At 36.6% G+C, this 16,926-nt stretch overlaps 1 protein-coding gene across 1 annotated transcript in view; it reads left to right on the top strand.

Moving 5' to 3' along the window:
- Window positions 1-4,216: 4,216 nt before the first annotated feature.
- LOC150091460 (transmembrane protein 181) overlaps window positions 4,217-16,926 on the top strand; it is a 162,872-nt gene continuing 150,162 nt past the window's right edge. Inside the window, exons 1-3 of the mRNA XM_090368503.1 lie at window positions 4,217-4,365; window positions 9,644-9,821; window positions 12,964-12,984. Of these exons, the coding sequence (XP_090224629.1) occupies window positions 4,217-4,365; window positions 9,644-9,821; window positions 12,964-12,984 (348 nt within the window). The remainder of the gene's footprint in view (window positions 4,366-9,643; window positions 9,822-12,963; window positions 12,985-16,926) is intronic.

Below are 16,926 nucleotides of genomic sequence, written 5' to 3'. Positions count from 1 at the left end.
ATATGGCACTTTTATAATAATTGATTAGTTAATAATTGTCATGTTTTTAAAATAAATTATAGTTTAGTTGTCTAATTATTTAGCTCCATTCGGCATCTACAATGAATCTGAGCTGCATATGGCCGGAGCCAGACTCGCCATACCCTATTTACGCCTTTTCTGTTGTCATTTTTACTAGCAAAATCATGAAACTGTGTTTTATTATTTATTATTATTATTATTAGCCATATGGTGCAAGGAAGCCTGAGGCTTATGCTGCACCAGGCAAAAAAAAAAAAAAAAAAAAAAAATTTCTGAATTAGCCAGAGAGAGAGAGTGAGAAGTAGAAGGGAATCACCAAGAAAGAGAAGAATGATGATATCCAGCTCAGGACCCTGGGTGTGCCAAGCCCATACTCACCAGATGTGAGCCCCTCGGGGTGTTATGGTGCAGTTTCAAATGTTGCATGCAGTAACAAGAATGTGACATGCTAATAGCCCTGAAGCTGGTTACATTGTACATAAGTTTTATGTTATCTATGCATGTTTTTCTGTATCTCCAGGTAGTGACCAATACAAAGAATAATTTTAAATTTTGTTACGTTCTACCCGGTGTCACATGTACGCGTCACTTTTTATTTAGTGATATATGGTTGTGTTAATCACAGCTTAAAGTTATTAACTTGATCATTTTGTGATAGCATTATTATTGCTAAATATCTATAGATTAATCACGACACTGTTGCTGTTTGCTGAACCCACTTGTCCAGTGTCATAGCGGTAAAAAGAAAGGGCGGATGGCATCTCTATTTTTCGATTCCACCAACGAACAATAGAGTGCAGCCGGTGTAGTCCTCGATTCCTCCTTCACAACCGTGGCCAGTGCAGCTACCGATGTAAGACGTATTGGTTTCGCTCTTAACCAACATTCCAGTTCATTCCATAGGTGTTTCTTAGTGTTCAAATTGGGCTTCTGAGCCAGCTATTCGAGCTTTTGAAAATTCATTTCATTGAACCATTCTCAAACAGCACTAGTGGTATGCGCATTATTTTGACCACCGTGGGTCTCTACAAAAGAACTGCCGCATCGCAGGGAACATGGAATTTTCCAAAATGTTAAGGTAGGCATTGACATTCATTGTTCTCTGATCAACCACACAAGGTCCACGAGAAGCAGCCACACACCACGACCACAACTGCTCCGAAATTCATTTTTGACACAATGCACTGTGGCAGCAGACATTTTCCACACCTACGTCTGTCCATTTGATCAGAATAGAGGTGCAGCGAGATTCGTAACTCCATAGAACCAATTTCCGCTGTTCTATTAATATTATTACTAGTAGTGGCAAATGATGCAAGAAGGAAAGCTTATAAAGCATCAGCCAAAAAATAACAAAAAAAAAACTTCCCATTTGACCTATCCATCCCTCCAATAGTTTGTTCAGTTCTTCCTTCAATTTATTCAAGCTATAGACTTCCGCAACAGCAAATGGAAATTTGTTCCAGCATTCAACCACCCGCTCACAGAAGGAAAACTTCCACACCTCTATCTTGCAACCATCCTTCATCACTTTGAAGTTTTGTTCCCTTATGCGCGTAGTCTGAGCAGAAGGAAGCATGGCCGGCTTAAGGCACGATCGAGCATTTTCCTTGAACAGGCCGCCAAAATTTAGGGGGTGCAAAATGCCCTGAAAATTCACTAATTTGCTGTAAATTTCAAGTCGGAGAGGCCGCACCAAAAATCTCGCACAGAGCGCTGATAGACCTGGGGCCGCTTGAAAGGAAGAGTTCCATTAGCATTGAGCTTGAGCTTGCTCAATCCGTCCAAAGCCTTAAAAACCTCAATCAGATCACCTCGTAGGTGCCTATTCTCCAGATGTTGCAGTTTTCAGAACTGAAGCCTTTCTTAGCAAGAGCATCCCTTTGTTCCCTCACCAGTCTCGTGCCAACTATGGCGTTCGTTACATCAATTGAGACCGCTGATTGCAGTTGATATTTAATTTGTGCTAATCCCCCACTAAAACTTAGGTTGTTATATATGAACTGTATGTAGTATGATTGTACAGACCTCAGCTCTTGTAAGTGCCTTAAACTCCTAGTTGATATTTTGCAGTGATGGCTGATAAGATTGCCAACTACCCTTCCACATACCCTTTGGTGATGTGGAGTGAGTTGCTATAATCTTCCTGTGCATTGGTGGAACGGTTAACTTCTATTTCATGGTACCATCCACGATGGTAAACTTTTGACGGTCGGTGCAGTCTAATGACCACCATCAGTGTCAGCAATTGCACAGAGAAATCAGCAATGGGACATCCAACAATAATGTCTCTCTAGAAATCAGTCGGCTCAGTTATACGTGCCATGCCGTGAACAACTAACTTGTATGGTTCGTGCGTCTTCCTTATGTACCGGCCAGTAACTCGTTTAGCTGGGAAAGCACGATTGTGGAAACCATAAATGGAACCTAATCTATTTTATATTTTACTACAACGACAATTTTTATATGATATTTAAGAAGCTACCTGGACTTCCCTTTTCATACGGGGACTCTGAATGCGGGGTGTGCTGTCTGTCTTCCACTACACATCTGGTCTCGGGCACAAGAATGGAATGGCCAAAAAATCGACAATAATGATGACAGAAGTCGATAGGTTAATTTTTGGATAGAGCGCCATTTTAAATATTTGTCTTGGGCACAGAAATAACTTGACTGGGTTCTACTAACAAAAAAATAGATAAATAAAATAAAATAAAATAAAAAATAAATGTAACAATCGTCAAGTGTTAATTATTTATCACATAATAACATTTTATTATTCTAAATACAATATCATTTAAAAATAATTCTGCGTTATTTTAAAAACGTTGATATTTTAACTGTTCGTGATCTTGCCATATGGCAAAGAACATATGAGAAGATTGTTACCTGTACTGAATTCAACGAGTTGCGGAACTACAAATTCCGGGCCCCACACCCCTCTGCTCTTTAATTATAAACAGTCCATTCAATCGTCCAGACTCCCTTACCTTTTGAGCTCCCCTTCCCCCACCACGGTAACAGACTTGTTGGTATGGTAGTTTTGCCACTGAATTCATCTCAAAATTCTAGGATTTGAATCACGATGTGTACAGAAGTCTAAATCCCTTCATAGAGTGACGAAACAATCATTCGGTCAGATCGGCCACCGCAGGTAGCCTGAACGGATAATTTAGGGTGGTTGTGAAAGGGTACGGAGAACCCATGAATGAATCTCGTTGGGAAGGGGAGAGAGCGATGACACAATTTGTAATTTCACTACTACTTCATTTTTTTTTTTTTTATCTTTCGTCCATTGATCCCTTTTGTAGAAATTTGCATACCGATTAGCTCTGCTTGCTTTCTACTCTTTGAAGCGCAAGGCTGTTCATTTACTCACACATTGCCGGATTTATATATAAGCTAAACAAGCTACAGCTTTGGGCTTCACATTACAAGGGACCTCGGTCCATCTTAAAAAATTCATTTTTAAATACGTATTGATACAGTTGTTGTTGTTATTTGGTTTTTAGGAGCATTAGCAACTAAGGCCATATTGCTACAGGGGTATGCAGTTGTCATTCCCTGACCTTTCCGCATCCTCCGTATTTGGTGGTCACGGGCTCGAACCCCGGTCTAATCAAGAAGCGTGTGCTACGCACTGCTGCTCCTGCCCACCTGACTACGGAGGCGCCTATTGACACAGTTGAACAGTAAAAGAGAAGGGCCGTATACATGTTATAGATTAGGGCCACAACAAGTTTAAATCCGGCCCTGAACTCACAGTTCAGATATTGCATAAATACAAATGCAAGCAGTTTGAACCATACATGCAGTTGTAGCTAATACCTTCTAAGACTAAAAATTGCTATTTGAAAGACAGCCCTCCCTGCTGTCTTTCTCACCTCTTTATCCAAATAATAATAATAATAATAATAACAACATTTAGAAGTTCTTTACCTTCTGCTTCAATGCTTCAGGAGAAGGTGTAGGTCACTCAGATGAGGAAGGGGGAGATCAAAGCAGACCGTCGCTTAGGAACAACAAATCGATAACCATAACCTCACATTAGTGCTGTCCGCGCATGTTTCTCTAGTCTCTGATCAGTACGCCATTGTTGGATGTAGCGTTCAGCACGTGAATAAATACATTTGTCTTAATTTCACTTAATTTTCTTATAAAAGTTTAAAATATGCAAAAGAAATGTAAATAAAAGATGCCGTATCCATCTAGTGGGTTTAATCATATCTTCCATACACCAGCGTGGAGACTTAAACTGCGGTCTGCGCTCTCCCAGTTTTGTGATTTATTTAGCGAATTCAGCAAGTATATTGCTCCTACTTACTATCATGATCGCTGCGAAAGGTGAGAAAATTGAGTAGTTATCACAAAATGTTATGTAAATAAGTCTTATTATTATTATTTTTTTTAATGGCCGGAGAACCGCGCAAAGAAATTAAGAGGTGAGAGGAGAAAGAGCGCATTACGCGTCGTATGAACTGATTGACAATTAAAATTAAATGGGGATAATAAGTATAATAGGTATAATATTAATACTTCTGAAAAATCCTTGAATAATAACAGTTTTTGGGGTTGTGTTTTTTAAGCAACTTTTCGGAAACGTTTGATTATAAACTGTAGTGTGTAATTCAACTAATGCGCATGCGCTTCTTTTTAGGAATTTAAATAAAGCATGGTAATAAGAGCTTCTCCTGTTATGATGTTTTATGGTGATGATGTCATGTGGCTAATCTTTCGAGAATATGTGATTTACCTGACTAAATATTCACCATGAATATCAGTTTATGGCTATCTTAAGCAGTCTTTGTTTATGGCTATCTTAAGCAGTCTTTGTGAAACATTTTGCACAAACTAATGTATTTTCATGCGTTCAATTTTTGAAAGGTTACCAATTATTGAGATGGAAATGTAAGTGAAAACAAAGTTAGTCTTCTGACATGAAACATTAAAAAAAAAATTCAAAACAATTTGAAGATTCAGATTCTAATTACTGTTTATATGCAAACAATAAAATCAGAAAAATAAATACGGACATCGAAGCATTTAAAACTGATAATAGAAGTGGCTTATATCTACTGCAGGAATCGGTATCATCTGCTAATGCTGTGGCAATTAACTTCTTGGACTTGTGCGATAAAAAAAAAACAAAAAAAAACCGCAAAGTGAAGGAGCTCAAAAATGATTTTATTTTTATTCAAAGTAATTACCACCTGATTGAATGCACTTATTATATATATTTGTACTTCCCAGTTACCAGTGATCATTGTAGTTATAAATGGTATGGGAAAAGGAGAAAAGCTAATCATCCTTTGTTACCAACCTGACTTGAAAATGTGGATGTCTAAAAGAAGTAAAATAATTTGTGTAAGGTAAACTTCAAATCTGTAACAATATATTTGAAGTTTACCTTATTTAAATATAGTTATTAAAAGGCACAATAACCAGGCCATAATAATTATGAAGGGTACTTTTCATGTGCATTCATTGAAAGGAAATATAATGAAAACAAATTAATATTTGTACTAAACCATATGTTCCAGACCCTATTCTGAAAGTAGCCACCTATGCTATTGTTGCTTAGTGTAAATAGAAATGGTAATATGTACTCATGCAGAAAAAAACAAAGCATTTTTTTGATGAAAGAAATTATGTCTGTGATGTAAGTTCAGCAGAAATTTTGTATAGGGTGTGACAAAACTCCACCATGTAGAAATTCAATGTACAATTTGATATAAGATTTTTTTTTATTTACTGAATATTCTGTGCATCATGGTAAAAAGGCTAACAAGCCATAAGTGAGAAGTTTCATCTACAGGCCACAAAAATCAAAGTATTGTGTCAGCATATGGTTTGCAGCACTGCAAAAAACAGTACGGAGAATGTTGCACAAGCAATTAAATCTAAAACTATATAAATTGCAGATGGTACAAACCTTTACCCCTGACAACAAGATCAGACAACAGAAATTACATATGGATTTGTTTACTAAGATAGGAAGAGATGAACAGCTGCTTAAACATATATCCAAGCAGCTCTTCACCAAACTTGTTGTTAAACCCTATGTTTGGTGACAAGTGCAAATTACAAGTTACAGGCAAGGTGAACATGCACAAAAATCTGAGATTGTGAGAAGAAAAAAGCCAAACCTCATTTTGGAACATTCCCAAGACAGACCCAAAGTTACCATGTTTCACACTACAAGTTGCAGAAAGGCATTTAGGCCATTCTTTACAGAAAGAAATCATTGATCCCCTCTCTTGAGATATACTGAAGGATTATCTGAGTCTACAAATTGTTCAGGATGATCCCATTGACAATGTGCAGTTCCAACAAGATGAAACACCACCTCATAAGAATGTGTTGAGGCTGTTTGGGTTTCTATTTTCTAGGGTAATGGATGGGTGTGGAGGTCCAATTCTGTGGCCAGCTTGTTTGCTGGACCTCAGACCTCACACTATTGGACTTCATTTTGTAGAGTTTCACTAAGGACCAGGCATGGGCCTTAATGCAAACGTCCTCCTTGCCAACTGATATGAACTACTTGAAGATAAGACATTGTTACAGTGATCAACACAGTTACAACAGTGTGTCTGGAAAGAGGTTGACTACCATTTTGGATGTCACCAGAAGTCATGCCAAAACATTGTAACTCAGGGGTGACCAACATTGAGGCCATATGTAGCCATTCCTTTCCATTGTGGCCCACAGTCATGTGAGCAGCCCTAAATGTTATGAGTTTAAAGCTATCATGTTATTAATGTAATTACACATTGCCTTTTGAAAATATTTATTTTTATTAATACTCTGTTATTCTATATTGCTTTCTTAGGATGTTTTATTTATATTTTTCTCAGTATTTAATAATATTATTACATACAGAAGTTTCTCACTGATATTTATTTTTTCCATAACAGCACTATATACATTGTGAAAATAAAATATAAATTTCTTAGGGATAATAATTTTATTTATTATTTTTCATTCTGAGTAGTTGCATTTAATATTTCTACATCCACACATAACAGAATCTATTAGAATTCACATATTTACTAAATAAAATAATACTGTCAACGAAATTGTCAGTTTATTGGTTTATATAAAAATTTATACAATAAAAATAGTGAAAAATTTAATTTTTTCACTATTACTTTATTTTTAACTTAATTGCTATCACACACTATAATGTATTAAATGTTATTATTTTGAAATTAAAAGACAAAATACTAGCCAATGCTGTATTATCACTACTGTACCATGCACATTAAAGTACAGTACCATCAAATTTAAGTTATGGATAAAAATAAATTAAACAATATAAATAAAAAGGTCAAACAAAAACTGGAAAAGTTAAAAATTATATTTCACAAACAACAAGGAAACTCTTCTCTATCTTATTCACTGTAGAGCTAGTGGAAGTATGTATGTGTGTACCTGAGACAGAAAAAAAATTTCTTTTCAATTTCTGGCTTTAAATGGTTTAGAAGCACATCACAGTTTCTCCTCTCTCCAGATAATGTACCAGAATCATTCTTTTAACATCCCAGAATTCAGTGAGGCATAACACTTTTTCAGCTGATTCTTAGTATGGACTTTCTTTGATTGTGTTGAGCCTATATGGTACCACTCTGAACTTTCCTCTTTGCTTTTTTGGTGTGCAGTAGTTCATTCAGAATCATCTTTGTTTGCTATATTAAAGGAGGCAGCAAAGGAAGTAAGAAAACCCTTAGCCATAATTATGAGAGCATCTTTGGATTCAGGGGAGGACTCCACTGACTGGAGATGTGCAAATATATTCACAAAGGGGGGGGATCAAAGGGTGACACAAGTAATTACAGACCTATTAGTTTAACTTCTGTTCCTGGGAAAATAATGGAGTCACTAGGCATTGCAGGATCATCTAGACAAGACTGCAGTTATAGTTCAGACACAGAATGGGTTTGTTAAGGGAAGTCTTGTCTGACCAATTTGATTGAATAATATAATGTGGTCACAAAGGAACTGGATGCAAAAAATAACTTTGATATCATATACAGTACTTGGATTTCAGGACAGCTTTTGATACTGTTACACATGGAAGACTGCTATACAAATAGAAGCAGTGTGGCATTAAAAGCAAGTTACTGCTATGGATAAAGAGATGGTTGAGAGTGGTTATCAATGAGCACTGCTCTTCATGGACTAATGTTGTCCCCTAAGGTTCAGTGCTGGGTCCATTGTTGCTTTCTATGTTTATTAATGATATTGATTAAGGTATATCAGGCTTAAAAAATATCCCAGTTTGCAGATGATATAAAGGTTGGCAGGGTTGTTAATGACAATACGTTACTGCAACAGGATCATGGAAAAGTTGGGCAGATGGGCTGAGAGGTGGCAACTGAAGTTTAACATTGACAAATGCAAGGTATGCCATATGGGGAGCAGTAATCCCAGATTAACATACCTGTATTAATCTAGGATTACTGCTGTGTGGCACCACACTCAGGGTAGTGGAGAATGAAAAACACCTGGGAGGTAATTGTGCAGTTGAATATGTTTTCTGAGCACTGATCTTGAGTACTGATTACAGGTCTGGAGTCTTCATTTTAAGAAAGCCATGGAGCTGTTGGAATGGGTGCAGAGAAGAGCAATAACCCCTGGCTTGTAGCCGTGAAGGGTATTGTGTATGGCATGTGCATTCTGTATGCAATAAAGAGTTCTTCAATAAGATTAAATAGAGAAACAAAAGGGTACTATTACTTGGAAAGGTTTCAGTTCTGCAAACTGTAGTGTCTGTAGACTAACCACCTGTGAGATGTGATTGAGGTGTTTAAGGCTTTGAATAGATTGAGTCTGAGTTTACTCAATCTATTCAGACTCAGACCGCTTTCTCAGGCTACATACATGAGAGGACATAAATCCAAACTGAGAAAGGTTGTTTGTAGTGTAGATGTTTGGAAAATTGCCTTCAGCCAGCAGGTGGTTGATATTATCTATTATTTAGCTGTTACACCAGATGGGAGTTTGTTAGAACAAACTCCTATCTTGTGTAATAGAGGCAGGTAGTTTGAATAAAGTTAAGGAAGAACTAGACAAAATGTTAGAAGGGATGGATAGGCGAAATGGGAAGTGCTGCCTTTTTTTTTTTTTTTTTTGCCGATGCTGTATAAGCTTGCTTTCTTATGTCATTTGCCACTAATACTAAATGATAGCAACTATCTGCTTTTCCTGAATGCTGTAATAGTATTATTTTCATGCACTGATGATTAGTTTAAAATAAAGCCACAAATGGTTTTTTTTTTTTTATAGATTTTTGCCACATATTTTAAATAAGAATTTGCCTATTTCACTTTTTTTTCTTTTTTTTTTCTTTTTTTAAAATCAATTTAGTGCCTGAATATCTGAGCATTACCTATTACCAATGATCATGACCTTTGAATAGCTTATGATCCTAATTTTTGCGGCCAACTAAGAGGACAAATAGAAGAAGTTAGCTTATTTTACTGCTGTTCTAAGGATATTTATCTTAGATAAATTTTCTCATAATTAAATTTTCTCAGTCTTAACTTCACACTTAACAATGTCTTTTTCTCACCAGTACTCCTTCCAAAGTATATTAATGGCTATGTGTTTAATTTCCAAATAGGTCTGTTCAAATGCTGCTCTACACCATGCACAAGCGAGAGTTTATGTTGGTATTTACAGCATTCTTTGCCTGCTTTGGATTATGCATATTTATTGGATTGGCAGGCCCACCAATTACAAGTACAGTTACATTCAGAGCATCCCAATTATCACCAAAATTAAATCATTCCAAAATGGCAGTAAGTTTTCTTTTGATTTTTCTTTTAGTAAAATGTAATGTACTATATCTTCTCAGAACAGCTTTCTAAAAATAGTGAATGATGTAATTTTGCTTATATATGTAGATGAAGAACTGGTATAAAAGCCTGAGGAAACACCAGTGTGCAGTATTGCATAATTACAACTCCATCTTTTTCAAAAATAATAGTAAAATTATTAGTAAAATAATAGTAAAATTAAAAAATCACAGAATTTTTTAAAATTCTGTGACTTTATGCTTTTTTCCATTAAAGAATTGGCCTTCAAGTGTGCTGGCTACATTGCATGACATATGTGGAAGTGGAATGTAAGTAATAGCATTGTTCTCTGTAATATGTAACTGCAACAGTTAATCATATCTAAGTGGTGTGAAGGTGATTAACAATGTCATTCAATAAGATGCCAAAGAAATACAACAAAATCTTGTGTATTTCAGAAGAAATATGCAAAATTTTCCATGTATTGTAAAATCTGGAAAAGGTAATATTTGTTTTGTGTACTTTTCATTGATGTGATTTTTCAATTTTATTGTCAGATTACATCGTAAGAAATGTGATCTAATCAGACATTTGCAAACAAATAAGCATAAAGACAACATGCACTAAGTAGAAAGCAAAATGTAAATATAGATGTAGCTTTTTAATGTGATAATGAAACTGTTATACATGCTGGATGTTTAACTGCATCATTTATCATAGAACATAATCCTCTGAATTGTGCTAATTATGTATGTACATTGTTCAAAAATATGTTTTCCAATAGCAAAAAAGTATGGTTGCAGAAGAACAAAATCAGCAGACATTTTTAGCAAAATGCATAGGGAGGGGAAGAAGAGGTACTGATGGCTCTGAAAAATTTTAAATTTTCACTTGTTGCAGATAGCTTCAAAGCAATTTCAAGCTATATCCCATTATGGTGACTTTTTCTTAATAAAAAGAAATTGTGAAATTGATAGCAGTTTGACCTTAGTTGTTAGCATCGTTGACCTTAGTGCAACCTAAAAGCATGTGGGATTTCTTTCAACATCTGCTTTGCATTTAGTATTAATAATGATAAGCCTGAAAACTGGAGTAGTAAGTGTATTGAAAGAGGAGATTAGGCACTTGGCAGTATTAAACTGTCCTTGTGATCGCAATTTGTGTGCTGAAAAGGGCACTGCAGGCTTTGTGACAGTTCATGATTATTTGGTGAGGGTTTACTATTATCTAGTAAGGCATTCTAAAAAAAAAAAAAAGATAGATTTAAAGAGATTCAATTAATATGTGCCACTGAAATAAAAAAAAAAAAAAAAAAAATTGAAGTATGTATAATTGGGTATTTTTGGGTAAATATTTAAACTAGACTGGTAGAAGAATGGCAGTCTCTGACAAGTCTATTTAAAGAAGAGATTAGAAGTGGTGGTGAGAAAAGTCCATATAACACTTTTCAGAGTTGCAAATTTGAAAGGCACAAGCAATCACGAGTCAATTAGTTATACATTTTTTTTTTTTAAGTCAGTGAGTGGCACCGATTTTTGTCTAAGTGCAGTTTATGATCCAAAAGTTTTGAAAGAAGACAAATTAATGAACTCCCTAAGAAAAAAAATTCCTGAACAGTCCAAGCAAGCTGATTACTCTAAGCATGTTATCCTCACTCATGCAGAAAGTCTGTTTATATTACTCTCTTCTGTCTTGAATAAAACGATTTGCTCATTTCTTTTAAATGTTATGTCAACATTTGAAAATTCCTACATGGTCCTTCAGTCCATTGTACCTTCCATCCACGTATTGATGTCATTATTCCTAGATACGTTGAAGAATATGATGTATAAAAACCTTGTACCAACAGTTTTTAAAACTGCCTTATTTTGGAAGTAGAATACTAACCTAGACAGAATCAGAAACATGATTCTGGTTTTAGTCTTTGGCATTTCTACATTAAAGTCATGAAGAGTCTCTAAAACAAGAGGAGAAGAGTCTATTCTTTTGTTCATTGAGGAAGTACTTTATGGCTGCATGTGGCTCCATGATGCACACATTTCCATTGAAAAATTATGTTATAAATGCTGAGGTAGTGCAAATTTCACCAACTGGTAATGCATCATTTTCAAATTCAAAATTTTTTGTGGACAGGTTTGCAGTATTTGTTGGTGTCATTGAAGACAAAGAAATAGATGAAGCAATATATGTTTTTCAGCATCAGTTCTGTCAATTTCAGTGTAAGAACCTACCAGAGCTATTGTGAAAGAAGAAAGAATTGATATGTAGTGGTCCTTTATTGGGGAACTCACAAGGAAACTTAAACTATAACAAATCATCCCAAGTCTTGCTTTTCATTTTAGCAATTCCTCGTAGCAATGCTGAGTATGAGAAAATATTGTCAGGAGGAAAAGAAAAAACAAAATTGGAGTTCATATTTCTCTCTAGTGAAGCTGTGAAAATAATCTTGACAGCAAAGTCTAGACAGCAGGGCCATTATTATAATAGAGAAGAAAAGTCTGCCACAGTATATTTCTTGAAGGAATAATATTCAGTCTGAGGCAAACCAAAAAGAAATTCACAGACAGAAAAATTCTAGGTAAGCTAATGTTTTAAAGTATACTATACTGGAAAACAATTCTATGTCTGTATTTTAATATAAAATGCATATGCTCTCAGCAAAATTTTATTTTAAGTCTGAAGTCTTTAAAAAACCTCCTGCTTTTCAGAAAGGCTCCTGTTTTCTTCATGTTTTAACCCAGAAATCTCCTGCTTTTTCTCTTGCATACGGTTAGTGGATCTCCACATTTTTAAAAGTCAAAACATGGCAGCTACAAGTATGGTATGGAGTTTATGGAGTCAGAAGTATGATTCTAGTTTACCTTTCGGTAAATATGCTGGTATGCCTATATGATTATTCATATATTATTCATAATATATGGATATTATGATGTGGTTACAAAGGAACTGGATGCAAAAAATAATTTTGATATCATGTACTTGTCAGGAAAGCTTTTGACACTGTTGCGCATGGAAGACTACTGTACAAATTGGAGAAGAATGGTATTAAGGGTAAGTTGCTACAATGGATAAAAGGATGGTTGAGTGGGAGAAGAGAGAGGGTGGTAATCAATGGGTGCTGCTCTTCGTGGACTAATGTTATTAGTGGAGTCCCACAGGGTTCGGTGTTGGGTCCACTGTTGTTTTGTATATTTATCAATGATATTGATGAAGGTATATCAGGCTTAGTGTTGACGTTTGCAGATGATACAAAGGTTGGCAGAGTTGAATGACAGTAATGGTAGTGTGCTACTGCAACAGGATCTAGAAAATTTGGGCAGATGGGCTGAAAAGTGGCAACTGAAGTTTAACATTGACAAATGCAAAGTACTGCATATGGGTAGAAGTAACCCCAGAAGAATGTACCAACTGTGTGGTACTACTCTTAAGGTGGTAGAAAATTTAAAAAGACCTGGAAGTAATTGTGCTGTCAGATATGAAGTTTTCTGAGCAATTCTGACAGTCTGCCAGGGCAGGTCACAGGGTTTTGGATAAATTTTGCTAGTAGGGAAAAGGAGGTGATTGTCCCTCTGTATAAGGCAATGGTCAGGCCACACCTTGAGTATTGCATACAGGTAGGAGGCCTCATTTTAGGAAGGATGTAGATTTGCTTGAGCATGTACAGAGAAGGGCACCAAGATTGGTGAAGGGTATGAAGGGATCCTCTTACCAAGAGAGGCTTAAGTTCTGCAAATTGCAGCAGCTAGAGACTAGGCACCTGTGAGGTGATCTGATTGAGGTGTATAAAGCCTTGATTGGGTTGAGCATGCTGAATTCTGATGGGATCCTTCCACTTGTGCAGATTACGAACCTAAGGGGATATAAATTCAAATTGAGGAAAGACAGATGTAGAATAGATGTGGGGAAATTTTCCTTTAGCCAGTGGGTAGTTAATTGCTGGAAAAAACTTCCATCTGTCATTGTGGAAGTTGATGGGTTAAATAAATTTAAGGAGGAACTGGACAAACATTTAGAGGGAATTGTTTTGTAAATTTTTCTTTTTTTTTTGGCTGATGCTGCATTAGCTCATACACTTGCTTTCTTGCATCACATACCACCACCACCACCACCACTACTATACTGCTACTATTTCTCATCATTTATCAGCTCTGGGACAAGGGAAAAAAAATCATGTAGAGGGACTACACAGTTTTCTGGTTTGAAGAATATTGAGAGAACACTATCTGTTGCTGTGCATCATCCCAACAATGAAATTTAGAGGAGGCAACTTTATGGTATGCTTCAGACTAGGACTTGGTCATAATGTTGAAGACCTTCAATGCCACATTGTGTACTACTAACACCTACAGGTTCTTACGTTAATTTTGCGCAATTGGACATTTCATGCTCTAGAATGGTCATGTTCGCCATAAAGTCAGGCTTGTATGCACCTGTTTTGTTGGGGGGGGGGATTCTGTATTTATCCTGACAACCTAGAATCTTGATTTGCATCCCACAGAAAACTTTTTGTTTGATCTGGAGTACTGAATCAGGATGAAACCTGTATATCCCACCTTGATTGTTGTTATGCTAACAGTATTGAAGGCAGATTGATGCTATATTCATAGCAGCTACTATTAAGAACTATTTAGAAGCCTTCCTACATAGAATTAGTAGTGTTTTTCAAGCCAGATATAGGCCCATATGTTTTTCAGGTTAAGGGTGGACCCAAAAATCTGCCTTCATCCTTATTTGGTGTTTGTGAGCGATAAAAAAAGGCAGAATTTTTTTTGAGAAGAAAGTGGATTTTTAGGACCTGAGGGGATAGTTTATATAGGTTTGTCTGTATATAAACTTTGAGTTGGCTTTGCATTGGCAACATCCTCCTTGTGTGGGAATGGCCTAATCTGTGACATAAATGTCTGGTGAAGTTACACACATAGCAATCAGTTTTTGAGTGTCTGCAAGAAAGAATGGGCCGACATCAAGGTCTTTCCAATTTCAAATGTGGAATGATGATTGGAGCAAGATGTGTTTGGTTCCAGTATCTCGACAACAGCCAACATGATCAAGTTCTCCTGTTCTGTGGTGTCACGAGTCTACTGTGACTGGCTTAGCAGTGGTCAAACAACCAGCCAAAGGTCATATTGTTGTTGTTGTTTGTTTGATTTTTAGGAGCATTAGCAACTAAGGCTATATTGCTCCGGGATATGCGGTGGTCATTCCCTGACCTTTCCGCATCCTCCATATTTGGTGGTGACGGGCTCGAACCCCGGTCTAATCAAGAAGCGTGTGCTATGCACTACTGCTCCTTCCCACCTGGTTACGGAGGCGCCCAAAGGTCATATGTGGACAGCCACATATGGTCACTGCCTGTGGTGAGCATTGTGTGTCTCATCTTATAACACATCAGCAATGCAGCACAGTTGCTCAGCTAACCACCCAGTACACTGTAAGAATAGCAACACCATATCCACGTGGACTATGCGGCACACATTAGCTCATATAGGCTATGGCAATCGACTGCCATCATGGGTACCCATGCTCACTGCGAGACAAGAAATTTCATTTTGCATGGGCACATCAGCACTAATACTGGACCACTGACATGGAAATTTGTTGCCTGGTCTGATGAATCCTGTTTCCAACTTTGCCATGCTGATGGACACATCCACATTTGGAGAAAGCAACATGAGGCCATGGCACCTGGATACACTGTTAGTGTTCAGCTGAATGGAGGAGGTGGTGTTGTAGTTGGAGACTGTTTTCATGCCATGTCCTGGATCCTGTAATCACCACTGATCAATGGCTCAGTGGGAATACCTACCTATCTGTTGTTGCCGACCAAGTACACCCTTCCATGATGACAGTGTATCCAGACAATTCTGGCATCTGTCAAGAAGACAGTGCACCATACCATAAAGCCAGGGAGGTTGCTAAATGGTTTCAGTAACATAGCAATGAATTCTGTGTCCTCCCATGGCTGTTCAACTCACCCACTCTCAGCTCAATTGAGCATGTTTGGGACCTACTGGAAAAGGACATTCACTGCTACAATCATCCACCAAAAAATCTTCAGGCATTACTGAACACAGTGTGCAATGTATGGGTTGCACTACCACAGAAGACCCTATAACACCTTGTGGAGTCCACGCAAAGATGTGTATGGGATGTATTACAGAAAAGGTGGCTCCCATGAGGGATTTGGTAGGTGTTGCTAATGCAAAGCTAACTCAGTGTTATTTACATATACAATTCAGAAGTATGGGCAAAAAAAGTTATATAAATGTGTATCCAATTCTGAATGGTTACGGAGCTATTGCTGTTTGAAATTTTAAAAAAAGTCTATGATAAAAGATAATAGAAAATAGATAAAAATAAGCAAGCATATACCTAGTGAAATGTTTATTCATACTAGGTACATGTCTGTGTATTTTTATTTTTTTGTTTAAAACTACATATATCCATTTTTTTTTTTAAATGACTGTGGAGTTTTCAATATCACCAAACCCATAAATTTAAATTTTGCCAAACTCATAATTACCTACTCATCTATCTCCAGTTATACTTTCTGAAATGTACAAAGTATGGTAAGAAAGTTCTTAGACTGGTGCAATAAAAAGAACACAAAGCAAAATTGGTTTTATTTTTATTCAAAGTAATCACCATCTGATTGAATTCACTTATTACACCATTCTAAAAGTTTATGAAAAGAGTCAGCAAAGGCATCTAAAGAGATAATATTCAGTTCAGCAGTTACAGTTTTCTTTATGTCCTCAACATCCTGAAATCTTCCTTTGAAAATTGCTTACAAAGGAAAGCAATTTTCACCTTGAGAAAGAGGAAATAGTCTGATTCTAGATCGGGCAAGTATGACAGATGGTTGATCTGTACAGTGTCATGTTTCATCAGAAATGTCTTCACAAGTATGGAGTGGGTGGGGGCATTGTTGTGCAACAAGAACTAACTGCCTTTCTCTCGAAATTGTGGCCTCACGCAGGAAATGTGATTAAAATAGTCTTTGAAGCATCTGTATGTAGAATGCAGCATTATCTCTCTCTCTCCTTCAGTTACAAATTCCTTGTAAATCACATCCTGTTTGTCAAAAAACATGATCAGCATTTTCTTG

This window comes from Mastigoproctus giganteus, chromosome 1, assembly GCF_048544385.1.
Source record: "Mastigoproctus giganteus isolate SK-2022 chromosome 1, ASM4854438v1, whole genome shotgun sequence".
Lineage (NCBI taxonomy): Eukaryota > Metazoa > Arthropoda > Arachnida > Uropygi > Thelyphonidae > Mastigoproctus > Mastigoproctus giganteus.
This window is presented reverse-complemented; position numbering and strand designations above follow the sequence as displayed.